This window comes from Lemur catta, chromosome 1, assembly GCF_020740605.2.
Source record: "Lemur catta isolate mLemCat1 chromosome 1, mLemCat1.pri, whole genome shotgun sequence".
Classification (NCBI taxonomy): domain Eukaryota; kingdom Metazoa; phylum Chordata; class Mammalia; order Primates; family Lemuridae; genus Lemur; species Lemur catta.
In genome coordinates, this window is record NC_059128.1 from 32,663,393 (window position 1) to 32,690,320 (window position 26,928).

The following is a 26,928-nucleotide window of genomic DNA, read 5'->3' on the forward strand; positions in this document are numbered from 1 at the left end:
CTAATGGTGCAGGTTCACATCTAAAATGCTTTTGATCCTCGTCATCATTAAAAGGCCATTAAAGGTACAATACATATATTACCAGGCATCAAATCTACTTTGATGTAAAAAGAAATTAGGATGATAATTGTTCCCAAGGCATTATCTCCAGTGAGCGAGGGCACATGGCACCCCTTGCCAGAAGGACTTTCATTGACCCCGATCGGTTCAGTGCAGGCAATACTGATTAAGCACATACTAGGTGCCATCCTAATCAGATGTCTACTTCTGTGACTACTTGATTTAAACTGTGACTTTTAAGGACTTGCCCGTAGGTTTACAGGCTGAGCCCTGGGAAAAAACCTCACAGACCTTGACAGACCACAAAAGGTTGTAACAATAGCAATGAAAGGGTCTGCGTGAAATAGTGCCCCCAGCCAGAGAGGAAAACCACAAATGTGTAAAAAAATAAAACAGAGATGGCAGAATCATCCAATAGAATGCTTTACATGTAAAAGGTATACAGTCTAAATCAGTTTAATTTAATTAAAAAATTAACCAGTTGTTCAAAGGAGTCTCTCTTTCCAGGCTTCATATAAGGGCAGAGATTAGGTCACTCTTATTGGCTTGGTCCTAACTGCTTCCCCCTGGCCACCACTAGAGATTCTCTTTCCAGAAGACTTTCTGTAGGCTAAGCCCTCCTCACCTAATCCCTCACGTCAGTGCCCCAGCAGACCCAGCCACACCCCCTCTGTGTCACCATCACACCTCCTGGTTTGGTCCCTCATTGTCATTTTGCCCGATTTGTCACCCAGGCGTGCGGTGAGATGACAACAACATAGTCCTCATGTTTCCAGCTCCTCCAAGATGGTAAAGAGGATGAGGGAAGTATGGAGGCAGGAGAGGGAGCCCAGGGATCCATGGGGCACTGACTTCTCCAGAGAAAAGACAGACGGGAGGCAGAAGGCAGCACAGAAGTAAGCAGTGATACGGAGAGAGCCTCACAGAGGGAACAGAGTCGTAAACACATAGCACATGGCTTTTGCAGTCAAATGTTCGACCACTGAGCTATACCCCCAGCACATGGCTTTTGGGCTCTTGGAGCCTAGACAGGAATATCTTTAGAACGTGCCAGACCCAGTCACTGCCATAAAAAGAAACAAGGGAAGAGAAATAGGTATAGGTTTGAGCCCAGTCTCGGTCTCTTGGAGCCCTCTGGCCTCAGAAGCTGCAGCCCACATATGACTGGAGCCCAGGGAGAGAGCTTACAGGCTCAGAAGAAACTGGAAACTGGGAACAGGAAAGTCATTCCTGAAGTCCAGGCCATCCTTGCATCTGGGGCCACTTTCACTATCACTGGGCTTAAATGTCCTCTAAGAGGGACCAGTTAGGCAGATGATGGTACAGTCATGAAGTATTCTAATATCTGTATATACTGGTATGGAAAGATCACCAAAAAAAGAGTATAAAAGAAAAATACAACAGGGCATAAAAAGTAGTATAATATATGACCATCTGTGTAAAAAAGGAGTAGAGTATGTATAACTTTATCTGTTTGTTTCTATCAGCACACATTTTCTCTAACGAATATGTAAGAAACTAATAATATTGGTTGCCTGGGGGAAAAGGAAGTGAATGGCTGGAGGTCTCAGGTAGAAGGAAAATTTTCACTTTCATATTTAAAAGACTTTTAATGTAATTATTATTTATTCAAAATATAACATGAAGTAAAATCATTTTTAAGTGAATGTGGAAGGGACTTATTCGTTGAAAGTATATCAGGTATTTTGCATATGTTGTCTAATTTACTTCTCTTAGTAATCTCTTTTATTACCATAATAAAAGCTGGTGCTTTTATTTTTATATAATTTTGTAAACTCCCCAAGTAATATATGATGCAGAAAATCTGAGAAAATCACACACGTTACGCAAAAAAAAAAAAAAAAATTACCTGCAATCCCATTATTCTCAGAGATAACTACTGTTAAAATTTGGGGGAAGTATTTCAGTTATATAATCATTTTTATAAAAATGGAATTGCAGAGTTGATACTGTATTTTAACTTGTTTTTCTCACTTCTCACCGTATCATTAATATTTTCACATGTCAACATTATTCTTTCTACAAGATAATTTTAAGTGGATGCATGACATTTGTTTCATATGGATGTACCACAATTTATTTTAATGAATCCTCTATTTTAAAATACTGTTATGAACATTCTTTTAAATGTATTTTTATATATAGCTCTAATTATTTTATAAACACTTTTTTCAGAAGGATTAAGTAGCTGCTGAAATTCCCATGGCTAATGAATAGTACAGCTGAGATTAGCACTCAGTGTGTCTGCCCCCAGACCGAAGGTCTTTCCCCTACCCCACACTACTGGGCCTGCTCACTAAATGGTGGGTTTTTATGATGTGGTTGAATGAAAATGTTGTCAGTGGTGTTGTACTGCACTAGCAGGAAAATGTTTGAACCGAAAGTGACAGCTTCCTAGGGGCAGGGAAAGCAAAGCTCAGTGTCACCAGAGCTGTGCAAGCCTCCCTTCTCAAAGACGAGACTTGGGGAAGTCATCTGTGCCGGACTGTCTGTTGTCAGTTCAGCATCATCACTCCCCTCTCCTAAAACCTCCTCCACACTGCAGGAGAGAAGCCTGGAACTACGTTTCTGCACATCTCTCTTCCTGTGTGAGTCTGGGTCACATGCTGCCAATGAGAAGCCTTTCGTCGAGATTTGAGGCAGAAAAGTCACTTTCCTCTGGTGGCAACTGGGGGCAAACATATAGGCAGATGGCAGAATGGAGTTTTGTGTTGATTTCTGGGTAAGTTTCTGCAAATCACCTGCTTTGGTAGTACAAGCAGCTGAGACTGAAGTGGCTTCTTTGAAATCCCAGCATGTTTCACTTTTGTACCCTGTAGCAGGGGCTTCCCCGACCTTCCCTCCCTCAGCTTACACAATGTTTTTCTAAGTCTGTAAATTCTCCCTATTTGAAATACCAAGAATGGCTTCTGTCCCCTGACCACCTATTACCAAGACCTTATATGAGAAACATGGTCCTTTTGAAAATTAAAAATCTTTTTTTGACCCCCTCCCCAAAGATTTATAAAGCCATTGTGCTTGTGTGATTTCTTCCTCTGCCACCATTCAGGTCACTTTTTTTGGATATGCTGAGCTTGTTCAATAAACACTAAAAGAGCAGCTACTGTGTGCCAGGCATGTGGAGAGTGCTGGGGATCAGAGATACACGCATGTCAAGTGGGAAAGGCAGCCAGAACAACAACAGTACAGGTCACTGGTCAGTGTGGTCAGAGCCAGTTAAGCTAAGTCTCTTCTACGTCCTATCTAAAGAGTTTAGAAAATAAGCTTCATCTGTCCAGGTGTCTCCTCTCTTTGGAATGCACCTCTATGAGTTGTGCATTCTCCATGGTGTTTTCAAGGTAACTTGTACACTTATACCTCCAGTATAGTCCTTAAATATAAAAACCAATTATAGCAATTTGATCTGTTCCCATAAGACTGTGATCTTCTTGAAAGAAGGTGTGTTGTAGTTATATATAACCTGTATACAGGCTTATGATAAAAGTTTGCTGAGTGAATAAATGATGAATGTCTCTGCTTCTCACAACTCTGTTTTAGCAGCTGAATCCAGGATTGTATGTTCTTTCATCTTAAAATGGGAATTCTGTGCCCTGTTTATGTCCTGAAGTATAAATGGTATTGAGCACATTAATTTCCTTAACATTTGACCAATGAACCTTTGCTAGAGTCATGAAGGGCCACATACTTCTTTCTCTTTTGTAGAATATAAAATTATGTTGATGCAGTTATAATTATTTAAGAATCATGCATGCTGTTGTGAATAATGCTGCAATGATCACGAGAGTGCAGATATCTCTTTGAGATACTGATTTCATTTCCTTTGGATATATACCCAGAAATGGGATTGCTGAATCACATGGTAGTTCTGGTTTTAATTTTTTTGTGGAACCTCCATACTGTTTTCCATAATTGCTATACTGATTTACAAACCCACCAACAGGGTATAAGGATTTCCTTTTCTACACATCTTCACCAATACTTATCATTTGATTTTTTGATAATACCCATGCCAAAAGGTGTGAGATGATATCTCATTGTGGTTTTGATTTACAGTTCCGATGATTAATGATGTTGAACACTTTTCATATACCTGTTGGCTATTTGTATGTTTTTTGGAAAAATGTCCTTTGCCCATTTTTAAATTGGGTTATTTGTTTTTTGACTATTGAGTTGTATGAGTTCCTTATGTATTTTGGATATTAGCCTCCTATTGGGTACATGGTTTGCAAACATTTTCTCCCATCCCATAGGTTACCTTTTCATTTTATTGATTGTTTGCTGTGAAGAAACTCATTGTAGCATTACTCACAAATAGCCAAAGTAGGGAATCAACCTAAGTGTCTATGGAATGGATAAAGAAAATTGTGGTGTACATATAGATATACAAGGGAATATTAGTCAGCCTTAAATATATACAATTTTTGTTAATTATACCTGAAAAAAGCTGAAAAGTAGATTTAAAAAAGAATTATGCATACATAAAGATAAAAACTGAAGGGGATAGATAAAAATGAAAATGGTTTATTATGTAGGGATTTTTATGTTAGACCATGAGTGACTTTGTTCTTTATTTTAAATTTTTGTTAATGTTAAATTATTTAGCAACAAGTACTCTTTAAAAATTGCTTGTATGGCTACCAAGTGAAAACAAGAAAAAAAAAATTAAAAATTAAAAAAAAATAAAATTGCTTGTAACAATGGTGGCCTTAGCTGTGCTTGGTTTTTCATCTGTAATAGGAGGGTGGTGGATTAGACTCCTCGCTCTGTTCTTTCCACCTATCCAATCTGTCAACAAATCTTGTTGGCTCTACCTTCAAAATATTCCTCAAATATGACCACTTTTCTTCCACTACTACCACTCTGGCCTGACCCACCATCATTACTCACCCGCACAATAATAATGATAACATCAAACACAGATAAGGCATTTGCTGTGTGCTGGTCCAAGTGTTTTAACTTCTCACCACAGCCCTGTGTTCTAAGTGTCTCACATTTATTAAATCATTTAATCATTACCAAAATCCTGTGAGGCAGATACAATTATTTTCTCCATTCGACAGATGAGGAAACTGAGACACAGAGAGATTGATTAGGTCATTTGCCCAAGGCCATGTAGCTAGTAGGGGGCATAACTGGGATTTGAACCCAGGAAGTCTGGCTCAAGACTTTGCTCTTAATACATAGGCTCTACTGCCCGCCAGATGAGTGCAATATCTCCTAACTAGTCTCCCCCTTTTCCACCTCTATCCCCACATGCTATGCTCAAGGCAGTAACCAGTGTAATCACTTTTATTACATAAGTCAGATCATGTCATTCTACTGCTCAAAACCCTTCAAAAATGTCCCATTTCTTTTGGGTTAAGTCCTTATGCTGGTCTGCAAGACTGCACCATCCAGACCTCCTGACCTCTTTTACCTCTTCTCCTGCTAAGGCTCCTTTCCAGTCACCCCAGCCTCCCTGCTGTTCTGGGGACAGCCATGCTCCTGCCTCAGATCCTTTGCCTTTGCTGCTCCCTCTACGTGGAATGAATGTTCTTTCCCTGGTTAGCCGTACTCCTCACTCTCTTGTCTCCTTCAGCTCTTTGCTCACAAGCCACACTCCAAGTGCTGCCTTTTCTGACCACCCCCATTCAAAATGTTAACCCTCTACCCCCACCGTAGCACTCTTCGTACTCCCTGCTGTCTCAGTAATTCTTACAATTTTACATACTATAAATTTCATGTATTTATTTGTTTGTCTCTCTGTGTGATCATCAGCTCCACAGGGTACAAATCTTTTCTGTCTCCTGCACTATCTCTAAGACTTAGAACAGTGTCTGGCACAGAGTGTGCTCAGTACGTGTTGAATGAATAGTCTCCAAGGTCCTTCCATCTACCACCATGTTTCTTGGTAACAACACACAAAGAATCCAGAGAGTACTACTGTACTGCTCACTGGGCAGACACACCGGCAGTGGGAATTGCCAATTATCGACTTGTTTGTGTGGGAAGAAGAGGAACAAAGAAGGGGGAGGAGAAGAAAAGCGGGGTGAGGTGTGAGGTGCACTGGGCCACTGAGCATCGCAGTCTCAACTAGAGCCACTAAGGCCTCCTTGTTAATACTTGGCTCCGCATTATTAACCACAACAATCTATTAGGTTTTAAGAATGAAAAAAAGCCTACTGTTCTATCAAAGCTTTTTACTTTTTTGTTGGTGGCTGCTTCCACAAGATGCTTGGGATCGGCTTTCCTGAGCTATATGGCAGAGCCCAAATCTCTGAATTGGACCAGTGCTAGGTTCTAGGAGACCTCTGGAAGGAGGGACCAACTCTGGGTAACTGATAAAATCACAGATAGCCTGGTTTTCTTAAGAATTGGGGTTATGTCACGACTCAGAAGGAACTGTCTTGGAATACTTGCTGGAGGAGCTCCAGATGGACTTGGAAGGCTTGGGCCCAGGAAGCCATGAGATTGGAGGGAGAAACTAAAGAAGTAAAAGAGTTGAGGGAAAGCCACTAGAGAGGAACAGTCTGGGATAAAATAATCAATCAGTGGGGCAGGCATCTTTGTGTCCATTGGAAAGGTAAATTGTTTCAGTCCAGGAAGTATTAGGTTATTCAGTATGGAATGTCTGATTTCCTTAAGTACTAAGTTTGACAATTGATATCTCTGACATTTCACTTTGACACTTCTGTTGTTTTGTTTCTTATTGTGAAGGTACATCCTCATTCTTTCAAATGCATGTTTTGGCTTGTGATTATCTTTCAAAATTTTTTTTAGAGCAATTTTTGTGAAACCATGGATTAATCAAAAACTCGTGTTATTTTTGAACCTGAGTTCTGTTGTGGAATCAATGCAGCGCAGAGAGCTCGAAATATCAATGAAGCGTTTGGGAAGGATGTGGCTAATGAACACACAGTACATGGATGGTTTGAGAAGTTCCATTCTGGTGATTTTAATCTTGAAAATGAGCCATGTGGGTGACCTGAGACCAAGGTGGATAACGATGAGCTGAAAGCTGTAGTGGAAGCGAATCCATCTCAACCTACACATGAATTAGCAGCAAGGTTTGACATCACTATTCCAACAATATTGGACCATTTGAAACAAATAGGCAAGGTAAAGAAGCTGGATAGATGGGTATTGCATGAATTAAACAAGCATCAGAAAAGAAATCATCTCAAAGCTTGCCTTTCTTTGCTGTCAGGACATAAAGGCGAAACATTTCTACACCACATTGTTATGTGTGATGAAAAATGGATTCTTTTTGACAATCACAAGCATTTGGCACAATGGTTGTATAAAGATGAAGTGCTGAAACAGTCCAAAACCGAATATTCATCAAAAAAAGCTAATGGTGCCTGTTTGGTGGTCCAGCACTGGTATTATCCACTACAGCTTCATGAAACCTGGTCAATCGATTACAGCAATGTCTACTGCAACCAACTAGATGAAATGAGGAGGATGTTTGTGATTAAGCAGCCGAGATTGGTTGATAGAGACAGGCCAATCCTCTTGCAAGAGCACTTGTCCCAAAAAACAATGCTGCTTAAATTACAGAAGCTGGACTTGGAAACTCTCTGTCATCCACGGTATTCACCAGACCTTGCACCAACTGACTACCACTTCTTCCAGGCTTTGGACCACTTCTCGCAAGGAAAAATATTTAATTCTCAACAAACTATGGAAAACGCCTTTCATGATTTCATCGTCACTTGCTCTCCAGGGTTCTTCGCTGTTGGCATAAACCAGCTACCGTTAAGATGACAAAACTGTGTCAATAGTTTAGGCGCATACTTTGATTAATTGTACTGCTTCTTGTTTGAGATATAATAAACTATACTTTTGATTCAAAATTAGACATTTTATATTTAATGAGCTAATATAAAGAACGATGGTCTTTATTCTCAGGAGGAGGATAAAGATCCTGATCCATGGACAAGCCCTGCCAGTTTTGAATTGTCCTCATAAAGCTAGGAAGGAACCAGAGCATCAACCTTTGGGCCCAGAGATCCTTCTGTCCCAGGTAGGCCAGCAGGTAAGCTGCCTGGGGCACTCAGTTGCTCGTGCACTCTGCAGGCTCACGCGGGCTGATGCCCACACAGGGGCAACTTTGAGAGCCCTACACCGATATCAATTGCTCCTCATTGCGATCCTTTCTGTTCTTTCTCTTTGTTCTGTCACTTGCTAGTTTTGTTAGCTTGATTAGTTACTTACATTCCAGCTTCCTCATCTATAAAATGGAGTATATTAATACCTAGCTCATGGAATTGTTGTGTAGATTAAATGAGATCAAATGTGTGTAAAGCACACAGTAGGTGCTCAACAAGTGAGTGGTTGCTGCCTGCTGCTGCTGCTGTTGATATCGGCCATAGAATAAGATGGACGGGGGCTGTTTGGCAGAAATAACCTTAGGGTCTTCCTGGAGGCTCAAAGCCCCCAGTCACAAGCAGGTCAGTTTGAATTAAGGCTGAGTACCAAGGGAGAGGCGCCTGGCTGTGTTTTCATCTTGCTTCCCCGCTCCGTCCCTCTTTTACCGAGCATGTGCTGCACACGTCCCTGCACCGCCCTGTCTCACATCCTTTCCTCTCCACCCCATTTCCCTATGAAAGCAACTTTCCCTATGAAGATGCAGATGTTATGGCCCCTTTGAGCTCAGTCTAATTGCCGAGCTCATAAGTGCTCAGCACCGTGCTGGCAAACGAGGCAGTGGGGATGCATAATGTTTAAGCTCTGGTTATATTAATAAGGAGACATGGCCAAGTGACAAATAAGCCAACTCTGGAAGAAAAATAATATTAGAGAGCCAAATATGGAAGAACAAGGATAAGACCAAGGTAGAGAGGAGAGGTGGGGTGGGACAGGGAGGTGGGACAGGGTACATATCTCAGCTAGCTTCCGTGGGAGCCAGCAAGGACAGCGGAAAGAGCACATGCTTAGGAGTCAGACCCAGGTTTGAATTCTGCCTCAGACACATCGACTATATGATCTTGTGAAAACTGTTTAACTCAGTTTCCTCATGTATAAAAATGGGACTAACAAGAATATACCTCCACTAAACTGCTGTGAGAATTAGGTGTTATAAAGAGCCCAGCACAGTTCCAGGAACACAGTAGGTGCTCTGCAAATAGTTGCTTCTGCATGCCCTGAATTCCCGTAACCTCACTGCCAAGTCTAGAAGAGATGCCCTGGACCCAGCCCAGACTCTTCACTCATCTTCATGTTGGGCAAAGAAAGGAGCTGGGCCTCTGGGAAGCAAAGCAGACAGGAGGCCAGGAGGCAGCGGTAAGGCTCACTGCTGACTCCACACAAATGCCAGTGCTGCTCACTCATTCAACCAGACTGCAGTGAGCACTTATAACACCCCAGTCCCTTGGGATACAAAGATGAATAAGAGGTGGAACCTTTCCCCAAGGAGCCAGAGGTTGAGAGGGAGAGACAGATGCATAGCCACATTGCTATGGAGGGAGTAAGAACTTAATTTATGATATCTATGTATTCTGATTTCAAAGAATCTGCTTTATTTTCCCTGTCATCTAACCTGATTTGGGGTTTGGAAAAAAGAGTCCTCACAGTTTCATCAGAGACTGAGAAAACGACTGTGAAAGTGCAGAGGAGAAAAATGAATTCTTCTTAGGAGAGTCAGAAGGAGGCAATTAAACAGGGTAACAATAATAATGAGAGCTAATATTTACTAACATTTACTGAGCACTAACATGCCAGGCACCAAATATTTTACATGTATTATTCAATCCTCAAGACAGCCTCGTGAGGGAAACATTATTATTCATATTACAAGGATATTCATATTTACAAGGATAAGGTCACACAGTTTGAAGTGGCAGAGCCAAGATTTGAAGCCAGAAACTGATTCTAGATCCCACATTCCTAATGTCTATGGCAAATTGCCTCTCTGCATCTTGAAGAATGAATATTGTAGCTGTCCTGAGATCTAAGTCCACTCCCCCCAACCCCCCGAACTATCCAGACTAACAGAGACTGGATCATCTCTATTCTGTTCATTAGCATCTACTCCAGGTAAGGCTAGGCAAGATGCAGAACTGTGGCTCTTGTAGGAGGAGCAGCAACCCCCAGCCCCTTGCTCCACCAGCAAACTCATTTTGCTGTACTTCTCCTTGGCTCCAGAGCCTGGACACTGGGGTGCTGGGAGTTGGGAGAGTCAGCTGGGCTTCCTTCCCCCTCTGCTCCTGGTGGGCAGGAATGGTGGGACCTGAGAGGGTCAAGAAATAAAAGGGCTCAAAGGTTTGGACATCCAAAGGATATTCCAAAACAAGTGTTTCTCTCTCTCTCCCCTTCTCTCTCTTGAGAGTGGAACAATTCTGCAAATACAATCTTACGTGGAACAGAAAAAGTGGAACTGCTGTGATAGAAATGGGGTTGGGGGACTTAGAACTCCATTCATTCAGTGCTCTCTGTACCTTCTCCATTTTCTCAGATGGCTCTTGAAGCCTCTCTATGGAATGCAGTTTGAAAACCCCTGTCCTAGGTGGGGCACTGGCAAAAACTCGATGGTGACCCCTCCTCAGGGGTAGCATCTGCAGCAGGCAAGTGAGGTCTGAAAGCAACGGAGTGATTAATTACCATTGTCATTTGAAGGTCTGATGACCATTTACATGACTTTCTGCCCTAATAAGTGCTTTGAGTTGCCTGGAAGAGAAGAAGACACAGGCTCTGGGGTGGGATCAGGGAGAGGGGTCATGAAGGATGGGCCAGGTAAGCGGTGTGGGGGAGTGGGAGATGTGGGTGGAGCAGATGACAAATATTTTGTCCCAGGGCAAATACAGGAGAGGCCAAGGTTGAGTGGAAATGGAAGAGAATTAAACCAGAGACGAATCACTCAGAGTGAATGATGCCCTTGCACTTGGCTTTAGCCCAGATAATCAAGAGCACCATCATTAAACTCTGCTCACTAGAACACCCTTTTCCTGGGCAGTGGAACAGCAGACTTTGGACCTTTTCCTGTTCTGCGTCCTCCTCCCCAGAATGGGGGTCCAGCACTACTTCTGTAGGTGACACGTCACACGCTCAGATATCCCCCATGGCAATGTCCAGATTATTGAGACATTACTGTGGGCTGGTGAAGAGACAGAGCTTCAGAGCCAGACTGCCTGGATTGGAATCTTGGCTCTGCTGCTTAGAATTTATTTAACTCTGGCAAGTTACTAATTCTTTCAGTTTTCTCTTCTATACAATGAGAACAATAGAAGTTTCTCCCTCAGAGGGTTGTTGTGAGAATGAAAGTTATTAATCTAAAGAGTGGGATATTAGGACTTTTTTTATTATCATTAACATTATCTTCATCTTCAGAGGTACTTAATTATAGGTACTTAATTGTAGCTCTGGATTCCCTAAAAAGTCAAATAACTACTGAGAGTCTCCCCTCGTGTCTAGAATAGGTAGACTCAAAACCCAGTTTGTCAGATTATGGGCAATTCAATACTGTACTGAAAAACAGCAACAGGAGTAAAGGCTTATTTAGTCCTATCACAGCCTATTACAGGCTTGTCAGTAGAAGGGAGGAGTTGGTTCTGCTCCAGGAAGTCGCTCAGAGGTCTAGGCTCTTTCACCTAAGCTCCATCATTGCCTAGGAGCTTGAAGTTCTTCACTAGATTTTCTGCATCCAACCTGGAGGCAAGTAAAGAGGGAAAGCTTACAGGATCATGCAGAATTCGGGTCACACTCGGAAGAGGCTCACATCACTTCTGTCCACATTCCATTGGCCAGAACTGAAGCCACATGGCTGCCCACAAAATGCAATCTAGCTATGTGCTTAGGAAAAAGATGAGACTCTTTAGACACGCTGGTCTGGTCTTTACCATATCTTTCAACATTTTGTTATACTTAATTCATGTATTAATACAAAACCTTTCATTATGGAAAACACTGAACAAATATAAAACTAGAGAAAATAGGATAACAATCCTCCACAACATATCACCTAGCTTAAAAAGTTTTTATCTTACGGTCAATCTTGTTCCATGTACACTTCTACCCAATTCCCCCTTTCTCTCATATTACTTGGAAGCAAATCCTAGACACTGCATCATTAAATCTGTAATTATTTCAGCACAGTACATTTTGAAGCACTTAAGCTGTGTCAGTCACTGTGTATGCACTAGGAATACAATAATATATAATTTTTGTCTTTAAAGAGCTGCAGCTGAGTGAGGAGCTTATAGACTAAAGCTCATTGAGATAAGCCAGACTGACTCATAATAAGAATGGAAAACAGAACTCTGTTCTTATTTGGAAGACTAGCATCCTCACCTCCAGATGGGCTAAAAAAGAAAATCACCCTTGAAACAGCCAAAGTGACCACAATAATTAATAACCTTATTTTTCCTGACTTCCCTATCTCACCAGTGGGTTTCCTTAAGTATCTTCACTCTTCCTTGCGTAGCTGCTCCTGTGAGAGCTGTTTTCGCTCAGGAGCTCTGTATATCACAGAGCATGAGCTCACCTGTCATAGAGGAGCCTGATAATGGAACAGCTGCTGAGAGAGGCCATTTCTGGCCCAGTCAGCTCCTGGGGCTTCTACTAAGCAATGACCTCAGGCTTTAACTCTGTCTTTTCTTGAAGGTGGTAAGGATAAGTGGCCTCCAGGGGTTAAGAGGCAGCATCTTAATCAAAAAGAAACTGAGTGTTGACAGCTCTGCTGGCTCCAAGCTCTCTCTAATCAGAGCTCAGGACACCTTAATGGGTCACTAACCTTGCCCCAGATGTCCTGCCACTTATCACCACCAGCACACCAGTCATTCAGCATGGCAGACAAAGCAAGGAATAAAATACCATCTGTACCTTCCACGTCCTTCAGCTTTCTCTACTCTGCAGAAGTCTGGAGTGTGAAATTCAAAAGCACATGGGCTGGGAAATTAGACAAACCATCATTAGGTAAAACACACAAGCAATACCAAGCTTCATATTAAAACAATGTGCCCTCATGTACATACATAACTACAACATCAACTTTGGTCACAGAATATTCACCTGCATGAGACAGCAGGTTCTCTGAAGCACACAGGAGGAAATTATTTCTGCTCTGAGATGTATTTTCTTAAGCATGGAAGGTGAATAGAATCACACCTAGAGTTCCTCCTGCCTTTAAGGGCCAGGTAAATGATAGCTTTAATAGCCATTTATTATAATCTAGCATCTCTATGTAAACACACAGCAGACTGAGCTGAGAATGGACAACTCTGCCAGGACTTACCTTCCAGTGGATGCAGGTAAGCAGAGGCCCAAATGGAGAGTGTGCCCAAGCAGATGTCGCCAGAGCCCAGGGGCTGTCAGCTGCCTAGCAACTCATAGAATCTTCCCTTTGCCCACTTGCCCATCTATTTTCTGTTATGGCTATGGGCAGAGAGGGAGTAGAAGGAAGTATGGAATGCTAGTTCCAAACCTGTTGGAGAATAGGGTTGGGGGATAAGATTAACTGAAGACCATGGTTAACAAAAAGTTCACCCTTAGAGTGAGCCTGGATGATCAAACTTCAAATAATCAAGTACTCTAAGGATTAATGAGGTCTGGCTCACACAGTTTGGCTCTTCACTGCAGAAGGGCAAGATTGTTTACAGACTGAGATTGTTTACGGACTGGAAGAGCAGACTTTATAGTCAGATGCCCTGGATGCCAGCCTTGATTCTACTCAGCCACTTTTTAGCCATTTGCCTTGCAAGTAATTTAACCCAGAGCTTCTCAACGATGTATAGGTCAAAGGTGTACCATAAAATGCTTAGGGTTATAAATTTTTTATAATGATAAAATATTTAAAGCGATTTTTATAACTATTCAACATTGTAACAGTTGAAATTATATTTGAACACTATTTGTATGACTTCCTGAGACTTTTTAAATATATATGTATTTTGTTGTGTAATACTTTACACCTAGTACCTATTGCCAGAGAGCGGTCTGAGCTAACCACATCACATACCTTTCCTGATCCTCCACTGAATCATCTCAAACTATTAATAGAGATGTACTGAATTTTTCATTAAGCCCTATATAGACACCAAATCCCCACAAGTTTATCCCAGAATGCCAAATAAATATTAGAATTTTTTAATGTGTGCCATCATATGAAAAAGCTTGGAAAGCACTTAATTTCTGTGAATAAATTTCTTCATCTTAAAAATGAGAATAATAGTACATATCTCATAGGGTATTGCGAGGATGAAATGAGTTAAAATATGTAATCACTTAAAATAATTAATAAATACCAGTTATTAATTTTTCTTATCTGTAAGATGGGGATAATAACACCCACCTGATAGGGCTGATGTGAAGGTTAGACATGTGAGCCAATGCATGTTAAGTGCTTAGTGCACATGACACAAAGCAGGTCAGTAAGTGTAAACCAGTATGGTTAGTGCTCCAGTTAATTCAAATGTGCACAACTTTCTATTAATAGTTACACTGAAACTTCTTAAAGTGATTTCATTCTTTTCAGGACCTATTATAGTTCTAGAACTATAGAAATTGTCCAAAACATGATTGGAGATTGATTTTGCAGAGCTTTTAAAGCCTTTACAAAGCAATTTTATGTGTTATTTAATTTCTCAAAACAACTAGAAGATACCCCCATTTTAAAGAAAGCTGAGGCCTAGACAGATGATGTAGTTTGCCAGATACCAGCAGGTCAGTTTCAGAGCTAGAAGCAGATCCCAGTGTTCTTTTTGCCAAATAATACTGTTTAATACTATAGTTAGACTCCTGTATATGGTGATATGGGGGAGGGCAATTTATATTCCAGACATTGAAGATTTGTATATTTATTAAGCAACTTTCTGGAACATGGCAGTAAGAGTTTTGTTATAAAAATCAGTATATTACAATAATTGACTTAGGGAGCACCTCTATCCAATTTGCACAAAGGCACTACATGATTAGTAGAGGCCCTAATTGACTACTACCACAACCAAATTTTTCTCTGATGACTCAGTATTTAGGCATGTTGAGCCCCTTTGGATTATCAATTTGAATCTAAAGATAGGACTACTTATAGCAGGGGTCAACAAACTTTTTTTGTAAAAGGCCTAGATAATAAATATTTTAATCTTTCTGGGCCATACAGTCAGGCTTCGTCGTAGCCCCAAAGCAGCCACATTCAGTATGTAAATGAAAAGATGTGATTGTGTTCCAGTAAAACTTCACTTACAAAAACAGGCTGTGGGCATAGTTTTCCAATTATTGACAAAGAATTCTGGTTATTTGAATTACTTGAATTAACAATATGAGTTTCTTGAAAGAGCATAACTTCAGTTAGAATCTATTGATGCTCAACAGGTGTGAAGCCAACACTTGAAATTAAAGCTATCTTTAAACTTAACACATATCAGATATTCTCATTCTTGGCACTGTGACCCACCAGTATGTGGTGATCAATTGTGAGGTATGTTTGCAAACAATTTCCAGTGTTTTTGAATATTTTTTTAAAAATAATGAAATAGGCCAGAAGGGACTCATTGTGGGCACTAATTCACACTCCTTTCATTTTCTTGAATGGGAAAGGAAAGTCACGTCTAGTCCAGAGGGGGATGTCACCCCAACTCTTGGCCTCTAAGGAAATTCTGATACCTTACTTACTTCTCTTGGCCTTTGTGTCTACAAATTCATCTTCTCTTAGTTTAGCTGAAACAAAGCTGTGATTCTATGAATGAAATTTTACCAGCAAACAAACAACAAAGAAAGAATTTACAAATACAAACATGGCATCTTAAACAGCCTGTTAATTAGGTAAGGAATTAAGTTACTCTATTGTAACCGAGGTCTAGAAAAAGACCTAGTCACTGGGTCCAGCCAATAAATAAGCCCTTGTTCCTCTTGCAACCAGATCCAGCTGCCTCGGCTCCTAATCTAGGCAGCTTCAGATTGGCATCACTTGTGACATTGTTAGAATCTTAGACTCTACCATGACCTTTTTAGAAATTTATGGGTAGAAGACAAATTAGAAATTATCTACCCCCTGTTATATATATGCTTGATGTCCTCAAGGCCAAGTCTGAGAGGGGCCCAGGTTATGAGCTGTCCCAGCACAGCTTTCTTTAGCATATTAAGTCACTTCTGAATCCAGGATGAGAGCCAGCCAAGCAGGTATTTCTAAAGAATTGGGACATGTGCAGCAACTGAAGTTGAAAACATTATGCAGCTGTTCCACCTTAACCAATCCTTTCTAGATTTTAATTGTAAAGTCAGAAAAGAACCTTCTCAATCTAGTCCAGAGTTTATAAACTCGTGGACCATGGACTGAAAGTAGCCACAGATATTTCATTTGCCCCCCTTAGTGTTTTATATATTTTACATATTTTTGAATTAGCTGGTGAGATTCAAAATCTGAAGATTTTGCACAAAAAAATCAGATTTTGTTTATCTGGAAAAACACAATGATTATGTCCTTAGGACAATCATCAGCTAAGGCTGAGTAGAGGCTACCTCCTTTAAGATATGTGGGACCTAACCAGACAAACAAATTTGCAAACCCTGGACAAATCCAACCAATCATTTCACTTATGAAGAAAATGAAGTTCCAAAAGACTGTTTGGCCTATCCATATTTAATGGCAGAGTCAAAAATCAGAAGCCAGGTGTTCTGAATTCCAGTTCAGTAAACCTCAATGAGTATTGTTGCTTTTTCCATAGAGAATCTGAAATACAGGGACATTACCTGCTTGTAGGCACCATGATGAGGAAAAACAAGACTGAGAACTGCCTTTGTACCCACTACCCTCCATTTTCTTTGCTGGGCCAGAAATTTTTAGGGATGCAATCCACTGGGGGTAAGATTAGCTAGGAACTCAAACCCCCAGCATTCCTAAGGCTGCTAACCACACCCACAGTCTAAAGTATCTGTGCCCTCTGTATAAGGTACTGCACATTCCCAGCCTCCAGAGATGCTGTCATATCCAGCTGGGTTATGAACAAACACGCTGCTTTTTTCTTTTGTTAATGGCTTTTCTCTACCCACACTGGCAGTTAGGGAACAATAGCTTCCATGGGACATTGATGTGGGGAGAACGGTTACAGAGAACAGTTACAGATGATGGGGGTCAGTAGGTGCTCTGAACTCTTCCTAAAACATCAAATGGACGTGGCCTTCATTACATTGCTTTTAAAAAGTGCAGGCTCTGTCCAGATTGACATAGTTTTACACAAAGGATGTCCTCATGCTTCCCTCCAGTGTAGTAACATTGATTTGTAAAAGTTTTTTGAAATCTTTAGCTTAAATGGATACGAACACATGGTATATGTTCACTATAACTCAAGTCCACAAATATCTTGCCTAAAACTCTCTAAGGGGATGTGTGGTTCTTCTTATATTAATATCGTAGAGATGTCAAAGACAAAACTATAGTTTCTATAAGTAATTAGGACACGAACTGCATGAAGAATGTGTTAATTCAATAGTGAAAAGAAAACCATTCATACGAGATCATTCTCTGTAAAGGTGGTAGGAATACAAAACCAAGGTTGTCTTATTTAAGGGTAGGACAGAAAAAAGTAGGTAGCAACTGAACTGGACCGGAGGTGGCAAAGCTGAATAACTGAGCTGGTACTCCAGAGTCGGAGATTCTGACCTGTATAAAGAATCCAACTGAAAGTACAAAGAGCAAGTGCTCAAACATGAGTCATGTTAATGACCAATGAAGCCAAAGAATTTTCCAAGGTTTGCCTCAGCACTGCCAAGGATCTTAGAACAGCTCCTGCATGTTTCCATGAGGGAGACAGCTGCCAGGAACCAGTTAAGTAAGGAGGGAAATTCTCCTTTGTGCTCCCCTCTGAGCACTGCACTTTTAAAATTCCCTAGAGTCTGTATCTGGCATGAAATTAGGGTGTTATAGCCAAGTTCCTAAATTCACCAATCCCCAGGTCACACATCTATTCTGTACAGGTCTATGGAACCTATATCACAGTCTCCCAGGAGCACAAATGAAATATCAAGCAGTTGGTTATGGCCAAAGGTGACTTGTCTATTTCCTCTCAAATAAGAGAGATTTATTCTCAGTAAGGTGGAGGAGACTCTTCTAAATGCACCATTTAGACTCCAATAGTTTTCCTGCTCACTGAATATTCAGTATGATAATAATCACTCTATGAGGTAGCTTTTTAAATGTGCTGCTTTCTCTCTTAACCCTCAACTCCCTCAGAAGCTGGGGCTGTTCTTCTTTTCAACTTTATTAAGAGGGAATTCAGTAAATAGGCTTGGATCTATATAAAACCAACAGAAAAAACACTAAAGTTCAGAGAGGGAAGCAAGTAGCCTCTCATTCTTTTGGGACACAAAGAAACCCTGGATTAGTGCTGGAAGCTCTTTCACAACAGGCATGAACTCATTAAGTGCGCAGCTGAGCACTAAATCAGACTTGAGGGGAAGATCCAGGAAAGCCTTGGTAAGATCTTTTGTAATTGCTTTGTCATCAATAAGCAGGATTCTGTTACTCACATTCAGTAAGCTCAGTCTAACAATTTGATTCCAGATAAGTCTCTTTCAGAATGGGTCTTCTAACAAGGAAAAGACCCAAATCCTAATCTAGCACTGGTGACTCAATTCAAAACCCATGTAACATTTTAAAGTACCAGGTCTTCATGGAGAAAGTACAACAGTGGAGAGAAAATGTCAGCCCTCCCAATATGGCAGCATGTATAGAAGGAACTACCATCACGTACATGATGATTTGCAAAAAAGCTTTTCAGAAAAATGTGGTCAGCAGTATTCATTGGCCCTTCACACCTACAGGTTTAACAATTTGGTTAGTTCTTCCTCTTCCTTTCTACTTGAGGCTACTGGCTGCTTAGCTATTAAGGCCAGACTCTAAGCAGGGGCTGTCACAAGACTTAAGCCTCCTGTCTCCCCTGCTATGTTTTTCCCTTCTAAGTCTCTTCCTCAGAGTTCCACTTCCTGTATGGTAGAGTAAGTGCCTACTGAACCAATCTGCCAGTAGATAACAATCATAAACTTTCAATAAAATATAAAAAACTACCTGAAGGTATTGGAGACAACAAAAAAGCAGGCAAATTCTGGAGGGAGGTTGAAACTTGAAAGAAGGGAATGGTACAAGGTGAGTTTCCCATTTTTGTGGCTTTTAGGTGGATAGAAAACTACAGTCTTTCTCGTTGAAGAATTAGAGGAAGCCACAGAATCAGGGAAGCCACAGCTGCTGGAAAGTGAAGGGGGAAAATCTCACAAGAAAGGGAGCCAAAGAAGTGCCCCAAATTCTGTGCATAAACTCTACCCACATCTCTGGCTGACCCCCTAAACTATATGTGGGGCAGACCTCAGCTAAAGATAAAATAATGGAATTGAGATTTCATGAGATTTTTAGCTGCTGCCAAGACACAGTTTACAATTTGAGCCCAATAAAGTTAAATGCTTCCTGCTAACACAAGCAAAAAAACTAAAAACAAAACAAAAAAACTTCCAAACCAAATCAAACCAAGCCAAAACAAAAAACCCCAGCACTTTTCAGAGGAATATAACAGAATCCACAACATAAACATTTACAATGTTCAGAACACAATCTAAAATTATCCAACATATGAAAGACCAAAAAAAAAAAAAAAAAAGTGACCCTTCTATAAACAATGAAGACCAATTCTGAGATTATTTAGATGTTAAATTTACCAGAAAAGAATTTTAAAGCAGTTATTATAATTAAGCTCAATGAAGTAAAGTAAAACATGCTTGTAGTGAATAAAAAAAACTCAAGATAAAGTGTCCAAAATTAAGTCTTTGCCTCCATTTGAAAAATACTTTATTTCCTTCATATTTCTGTTCTTTGGTCCTTTAGCCTCTGGAACTGGGTCAATCTGGCAATGGAAAAAGACTGATTTACCTTTAGCTCGTCTACAAGGGCACAAACCAGATCCATAGTTACTGATATTCTGATGACAAGTGAGATGGGAGTTGGAAAATAACTCATACTCAAAATTACCTCTGCTCAGTTGGAGATTTTGTTTCAAATGACTATTATTTGTATGAAAACTAAATGGAAAATTGCTTAATGATACTATTGGTAGTTAATTTTTGTTCTTTGGAAGGCTTAAGAAGTAGAAGGAATTTAGGAAAGTATGGTGGGGAGATTTTACATACAGGTATGTTCATTTAGGGAGGATGTGAAGGCCAAGTCTAACTGAGATTTTCTGTCTGGGATCCCTGACATTTAACATCAGGCTGATACTGGTTCCTGCATGGATCAAATTTTCCTTTGGGAAAGTAGAACTCCTGTGTCTGTAGAAGGCAGTTTACATATACACAGGGAGTGTTTTTATGAGAACAGTGATATTCAGAAGAATAACATCAAAGTCTTATCTTCTGAAGTGATTCTAACATGGAATAACTAAAAGGAAGTATTTGGAAGAGATAATCCCAAGTCCATTTTGGGTCTCACACTGGCCCCTCTTTCCCTTGGTCACCAAATTCTACATACCGTGAAATATACCTCAGAAACAGAGTCAGCGTCCCAGAACCTAAAGATTCCTGATACTCTCAAAAGTGGGATATGATAGGAAAGCACAGAAATTGGTTCCTGGATAAAACAACAGGGTCCAGCTCACAAAACGTGGTAATAACCACAATAAGGAAGATTAACAAACAAACCTGAAATGGGTAGTTTTAGAAATGGAGGTAACAGTTCCTCTGAAAGCAAGGAATATGATTATTTAATTCAATTTTTAAAATGTCCAAAATAAGAGAATAAAAGCTCCCAAAGAGTGTTCTTAGCAACTTTGTAATGTGCACCAACTAAAATCAGTTTTCAGTATTAAAATAAACAAATGTCTCTTTGAGTTAAGTGATTAGTTATTATATGAGAAACAGGAAACAAAAAGTAGGAAAGCTGAAAAACTATAAAACTCTTTTTGTCATAGTTCTTCCATTATAAAGCTGATTACGACATCATCCAATGATACAAAATTCTAGAAACTTTACAAAGTTCCTTTTGAAAATTTATTTTTTGTTATCAAAGAGAATGTCCAGAAACATTGCGTACTAAAGAATTTGTTCATGGCATTGTTTTACAAAAGTTTCTAATGAAGAGTGAATATTTTATTTTCTGATGTACCCTTCACTTATTAATGATGAGGTGGATGAACTGATGCAATTACTTAAAAAAAAAATATCCAGACAACCTTATAAAGGAAAAAAACAACGATTCTCATTCTGCATTTGTTGGTGGGAGTGAATTCAGTGGTCACAATACCACCACTGACTAAGAATCAACTTCCCCAGAGTAGGGAGCTGTTCTGGACTTCTCAATAGGTCTCAAAGATCTCTCAGATATAGGCACCATGTTTGAAGTCTCACACAAAATGTCTGTGTCACTTAAATTACACAATGTGGCAGTGTTTTTTTCATGGGGACATAATATTGAAAGAAGGGGCAAAATAGAAAACAACCTGTTTGCATGTTATATGTGAGTACATTATTGTACTGTGCATGGATTTGAGGGCATTGCAGCCCTTGTTAAAGAGGAATTCCACCAACTGAAGCCTCTGCTGCTCTTGGTGCTGAAGGTGTCTACTCATTGAACCACATGTTGTTAGGTCAGGACCTTCTTCATATACTGTTTGGCTCAAATGGTTTCAACTGAGTTTGGTTGTCCATCTCTTCCATTTGAACTTTATTTCTCAGCCTCAGGATATGTGGGGTACTTGACAGTTTCTATCTTCTCTTGGACTTTGTAGGAGGGATATAGGCCCGTCCTTCCCAGTTTTCTGTTGACACCTTTAGAATAGCCATCCCAATGATTTCCAGCCACACCAATAATATCTCCAGGTTCCATGGGGATTTCATCTGAAGTTCGAGGTTCATGAGGATAAATGGCAATCTGGTTGTGAGCATTTTGGCCCCCAAAATAGTAGATGTCATCTAAAGAATGAAAGTTTGCAGAGGCATCAGGATGCAGTGTTTGCATTATTTCATAAGCAACTCGACAGACCTTGGGAAAGAATAAAAAAATTTTTTAGTATATAAAAGCTCTCCTTCATAGCAATCTAAAAGCCCTTGGCCAGAGAGATGGGCTCCAGGACTGAAAGGCTGAGAAAAGTGGATTCCACTCACAACCTTTCAGTCCATTTGCTCTCAGAAGATGGTGTAAGTCATTCTTCATCTCTGTGCTTGGATTTTTTTTTTTAAATCCAACAAAGATTATTACAATGAAAATCTCTCTTTGAATAGTACAAAATACTGGAACATGAATCCGTTAATTTTAACAAACATTTATTAAGAGCCACAAAGTGGTCCAGGCTGGGCATTGGTAATACAAAGACAAGTAAGACACAGATTGTGCCCTTGAAGAATTTGAAGTTTAGGATTAGGATTGTAAATGTTTAACACAAATGCTGTTGCTTCCTTTCCTTCATTCACTGTTAATGAATCACACACTCTTTTCTGTTAATTTAGAACTTGCTCTCAGAACTCTTCTCAAGAGATTCATGTAATTACTAATAATCAACTAGTACTGGCAAGTGAGCTAAAGCATATCTGCCATTTTTGTTCTAAAAAGTTTTAAGTGTGCTAAGTAAATAGTAAAAGTATGCTTGGACTGACATAAATTGGGTTCGTCTTTGGGGAAGATGCACCTACCTGACTAGTGTAGTCTTAAAGCTATTTAAAAGATCCTTCTGTCCAAAGAATACCTCCCCTGCCCACCAGATAGCAGGTGAAATTCCACAATATGAGCTTCATTCCTTGAGCTTAATGCTTGGTGATGAAGTTAAACTGTAACTATCTTCATGGAAGGATAACATTTTAAGCAATTAATAGATTCATTATAGAGTAAATGGGTTTCAGAAACTTTTTAAAGAATAAGTGAAGACAGAGAATATTATTTTGCTTAGAAAATAGTTCCTTTATCAATGTGAACAGAGAACTTGACTCATTAAATTTTCCTAAATCTCTAGTTGTGGTCTTCTCAGTTAATGAAGTTTTATTGTTACTGTACCAATATTTTTACATTTATTTAAAATGACACAACTAATAGTAATTGTTAATCTGATCAGTGGAGCAATTTAGGATTACACGGCAGTCTTTTAAAACCATGGAGTTTATGAAGATCAAAAACTGAAAGGAGACGCTTATTGTTAACTCTTATGGTCAAATGGAATCTGATTAGGTTAATCATCACCTCAACTTCTTAGAGAATATGAATTACAGAAACATGAGGGGCAATTTTCAAATGCTATATGTAATTTTCAAATGAAACTAAGTTTAGATAGTATTTTTAATTTTGCAGAGGGACTAAAATAGAAGGAGATTTGCCCAAATTCTTGTGCTAGAATTTCAACTAGACAAAGAACCAAGACAATGAAAACTTTGCTTTCAAGTTTATTACTTTCCCAACAAACTAAGTTTATACTGGAAATGTCATGATACAATTGAGATCACCAGTAGAATACTGAGACCATAATAGAATGGGGATCAAAAAGATTTAGAACTTTTGAACTTCAAATTCAGCTAAAGGCTCACACTAGGCAAGTAAAATTAAGTGGGGACTCAGGAAAACAAGAAACTAAATAATTAAAACAAAGCAGCTCCAATAATAGCCAACTACAATAACCATGATAGAGGCTAATAAAATTTACCAGGCTTTTGCTAACTGTCAGACATTGATTTTAGGTATTATCCCCAGAAGATTCTATCATTATGCTCATTTTACAGACGTCAAAGGGAAGTTAAGGCATTTGCCCAAGGTTACACTATTAATAAATGGTAGATTCAAGTTGGAACCCAGGCAATCTGCATATGCTTGTAACTGCTATACGTATTTTCTCTTGCAAATCCTATTCTTCATGTTCACACTATAACACAAGAAATATACAACATAAAGCCAGAGCCAGCCTTAAGCAAACCTGACAGTCTTCTTTTCAGGGTCCTTCCAACCCACTTTTCAGACATCCCTAGCCAGAAATGCAGGACCTTGTATTACTCTTAGGATGATCACAATTTCTACTGTGGAAATGAACCCTATGTGTTTCCTCTTCTCCACTCTTACTATCTTACTCTTATAAAAACAATATAGTACTCTGTCCCACACCCTTAGGGACCTGCTATTTTTTTGGGGGGGAGGGGGAATAATCCTAATAATTAGTCTATGTTTTGGTATTAACAGGTGTCAATATGTTAGCATTGGTGGATAACACATGTGTTTTCTTAAACCAAAAAAAAAAAAAAAACTACAGTAGAAATTTCAGACACTGAAGTAGGCCAATGTAAGAGAGGTTTCTTAAGAAACATGTGGACTGTAGGCCTCTCTAAGCACACCAGTGCCACACAGATGTGGGTCTTTAATTTTCTTATAAGAATATGTATAATGAGGCTGGGCGTGGTGGCTCATGCCTGTAATCCCAGCATTTTGGGAGGCTGAGGTGGGAGGATCACTTGAGGCCAGCCTGGGCAACATAGCAAAACCCCCATCTCTACAAAAAATAAAAATTAAAAAATTAGCCAGGCGTTGTGGTGTGTGTCTGTAGTCCCAGCTACTTGAGAGACTGAGGCAGGAGGATCACTTGAACCCAGGAGTTTGAGGTTACAGTGAGCTATGACTGTGCCACTGCCCTTCGGCCTGGGTAACAAAGTAAGATCCTATCTCCAAAAAGAGGGGAGGGAAGGGGACGGGAGGGGTGGGGAGGACAGGAGAGGAGAGGGAAAGGGAGGGGAGAGGAGGGGAGGAGAAAAGTCTGTAATGATGTAATGATAGCAGCTAAGGCTAATTGAGCACAGATTATGTTCTAGGCAGTATTACAATAATGTGTTCTATCCCTAGCTCCTCTCAACTCATTTAACTCTCACAACAAACCTGTGAGGTACTATTGTTATTCATATTTTACAGATAAAGAAACTAGCCACAGAAAGATGAATTTCAAAAAATAAAAATAAGAAAGGAGCTAGTAAATGGCACAGCCACAGTTAGAACTCTTTCAGGCTCTACAGTATGTGCTTTCAACCACAGACAAAACTGCCTTAGGAAAAACACCTAGAACAATCCCTGCCATATAGTAGGTGCTCAACAGGTATCTGTTGAATAAGTATTGCTCCATGCATAATACCAGCCCAGTAATGGACATGCAAGTAATGGAGATGCAAGTCCATGGGTGATATTTAATCATTAAGGTCCAGATATAACATTCTGAGTGAGTAATTACAAAAACTGTATATATCAACCATGGGCATTTTACTACAAGGGGCTAGAAAGAATAGTATTATGTTGATATTTTCACCTAATCCTCATGCTTCCTCTCTGAGCTTACAAATTCAAATCACATGGCAGGTAAATGAAGGCTTCCAGCTGATGCCAATACTCAGGTTTGATACTTGACAGGTAGCATGACAGAGGAGCAATCTACGGTTTCCAAAGCAGTGCCTGGCCACATGTAGTATGTTTTATTTCATTCTGGGTTGACATGGCACTCTATAATTTTTAGTACACCACTGAGCACACAGTAATGGGTAACAGCAAAAATCCTGCAAAAGGATAAAACACAGATATGGTTGTATTTCAAAAAAACGATTAAAAGGGGGGGGTGTCCATTAGTCTGAATTTCACCCCTTAGGAGAAGCCAGCTGAGTTTGCATGAGCCCCCAAAGCTTTCTCAGAACAGATGAGATCTTGTTTTTGTCAAAACAGATAGGGCCAGGAGGCTCTCCTAGTGTGAGAAGTTGCAAGTGGGTTCTTGTCCCATTGGGTGATGCTGGGAGATCTGTGTACTTTTCCTATAAACTACTTTGTTTTCCTATACAATGAGAGAGTAAGACCAAGGTCTTTGCTTCCCTGTAAGGAATGCCAAAAGGATTAAAGCAATATAACAGCTGCATAGTGCAGTACTCATCATTGCAAGCTAGAGCTTATGCTGATGAAAGGTACCCTTCTGCTTTGGGAAGCAGTCACAGGGGTCACATATTGGGTTTTTTACCCCGTGCTTTCTCCATGGTACTCAACCGGTATTCACTGTTGTTTCAGGAGCCATACCTCAATGGAAATTCCTATCCAGAGCCATCTGTCTGGAGTAGTTAATGTAATTCTTGGTTTTGCCCTATAGACCTTCCAAAATCTGATTCAAAGTGTAATGAAGCCAGTTGCATCATGTGTGCCTGCGGAATTAGACCACAGAGTCCATGAAAGTGTTGTAATAACTGCCATAAAGGGAGGTGTCACAAAGGAAAAAAGTAACTTTGTCCTAAGTTGATTTTTAATGGTTGAAACTACTGAGCACTGTTGACTGCTCACTAAACAATGCTGACTTTAACAATGTTAAAGTCTTTAAAGTGAGCACCTATATCCATTTATTTAAATCAAATTCCAGAGTACTAAAAATTGATTCCAGAATTTGATAAGCAATATTTTCAAAAAACCTTTTTGATGTTTTGCCTGTCTACAATTGGGCTATCAACTGCTGTTATTTCTCCAACTATAATTTCTTTGCCTCAGATTTAAGATGGTGTCATCAAATAAGAAAATAACTTAAGTGACTAAGTAGATTCTTCGGACATAGGCAATTTCCATTAACATAGAACAAGATTAGTGTATTGGTAGAATAGGTTAGAATGTGACTGTATAGCATTCAAAATTCACTTGATGCTTTCGGAAAATACTAATATTGCTTCCAATTTTCATATTAAATCCAGAGGACTGTTCTATTCAATTTATGAGGCTTTTAGGACAAACCTGGCTTGAGAAACAGCTCTGGTGAAAGGATTCAGAAAACTAAGAGCAACAGTAACAAAATTAGAGTAGAGCCATATTGTTGGCTTTTAAAAACTTTTCACTTAATGACAGATTATTCCCAGACCTCACTATGGAAATAAAACCAAGAAAGATTTGAAGCCCAAAGACTGAGGGGGATGAGTCTAAAAACT

At 39.8% G+C, this 26,928-nt stretch overlaps 1 protein-coding gene across 6 annotated transcripts in view; it reads right to left on the minus strand.

Annotated features, from left to right (window-relative positions):
* Nucleotides 1-20,713: 20,713 nt before the first annotated feature.
* The window catches only part of FUT8 (fucosyltransferase 8), a 266,970-nt gene continuing 260,755 nt past the window's right edge, over nt 20,714-26,928 (minus strand). For 5 of the 6 annotated variants that reach the window (XM_045565543.1, XM_045565561.1, XM_045565552.1 and 2 more), the window contains one exon: nt 20,714-22,012. In XM_045565543.1, coding sequence (XP_045421499.1) covers nt 21,695-22,012 — 318 coding nt within the window. In that variant the 3' untranslated portion in view covers nt 20,714-21,694. The remainder of the gene's footprint in view (nt 22,013-26,928) is intronic. The other variant, XM_045565569.1, reaches the window with a different exon arrangement.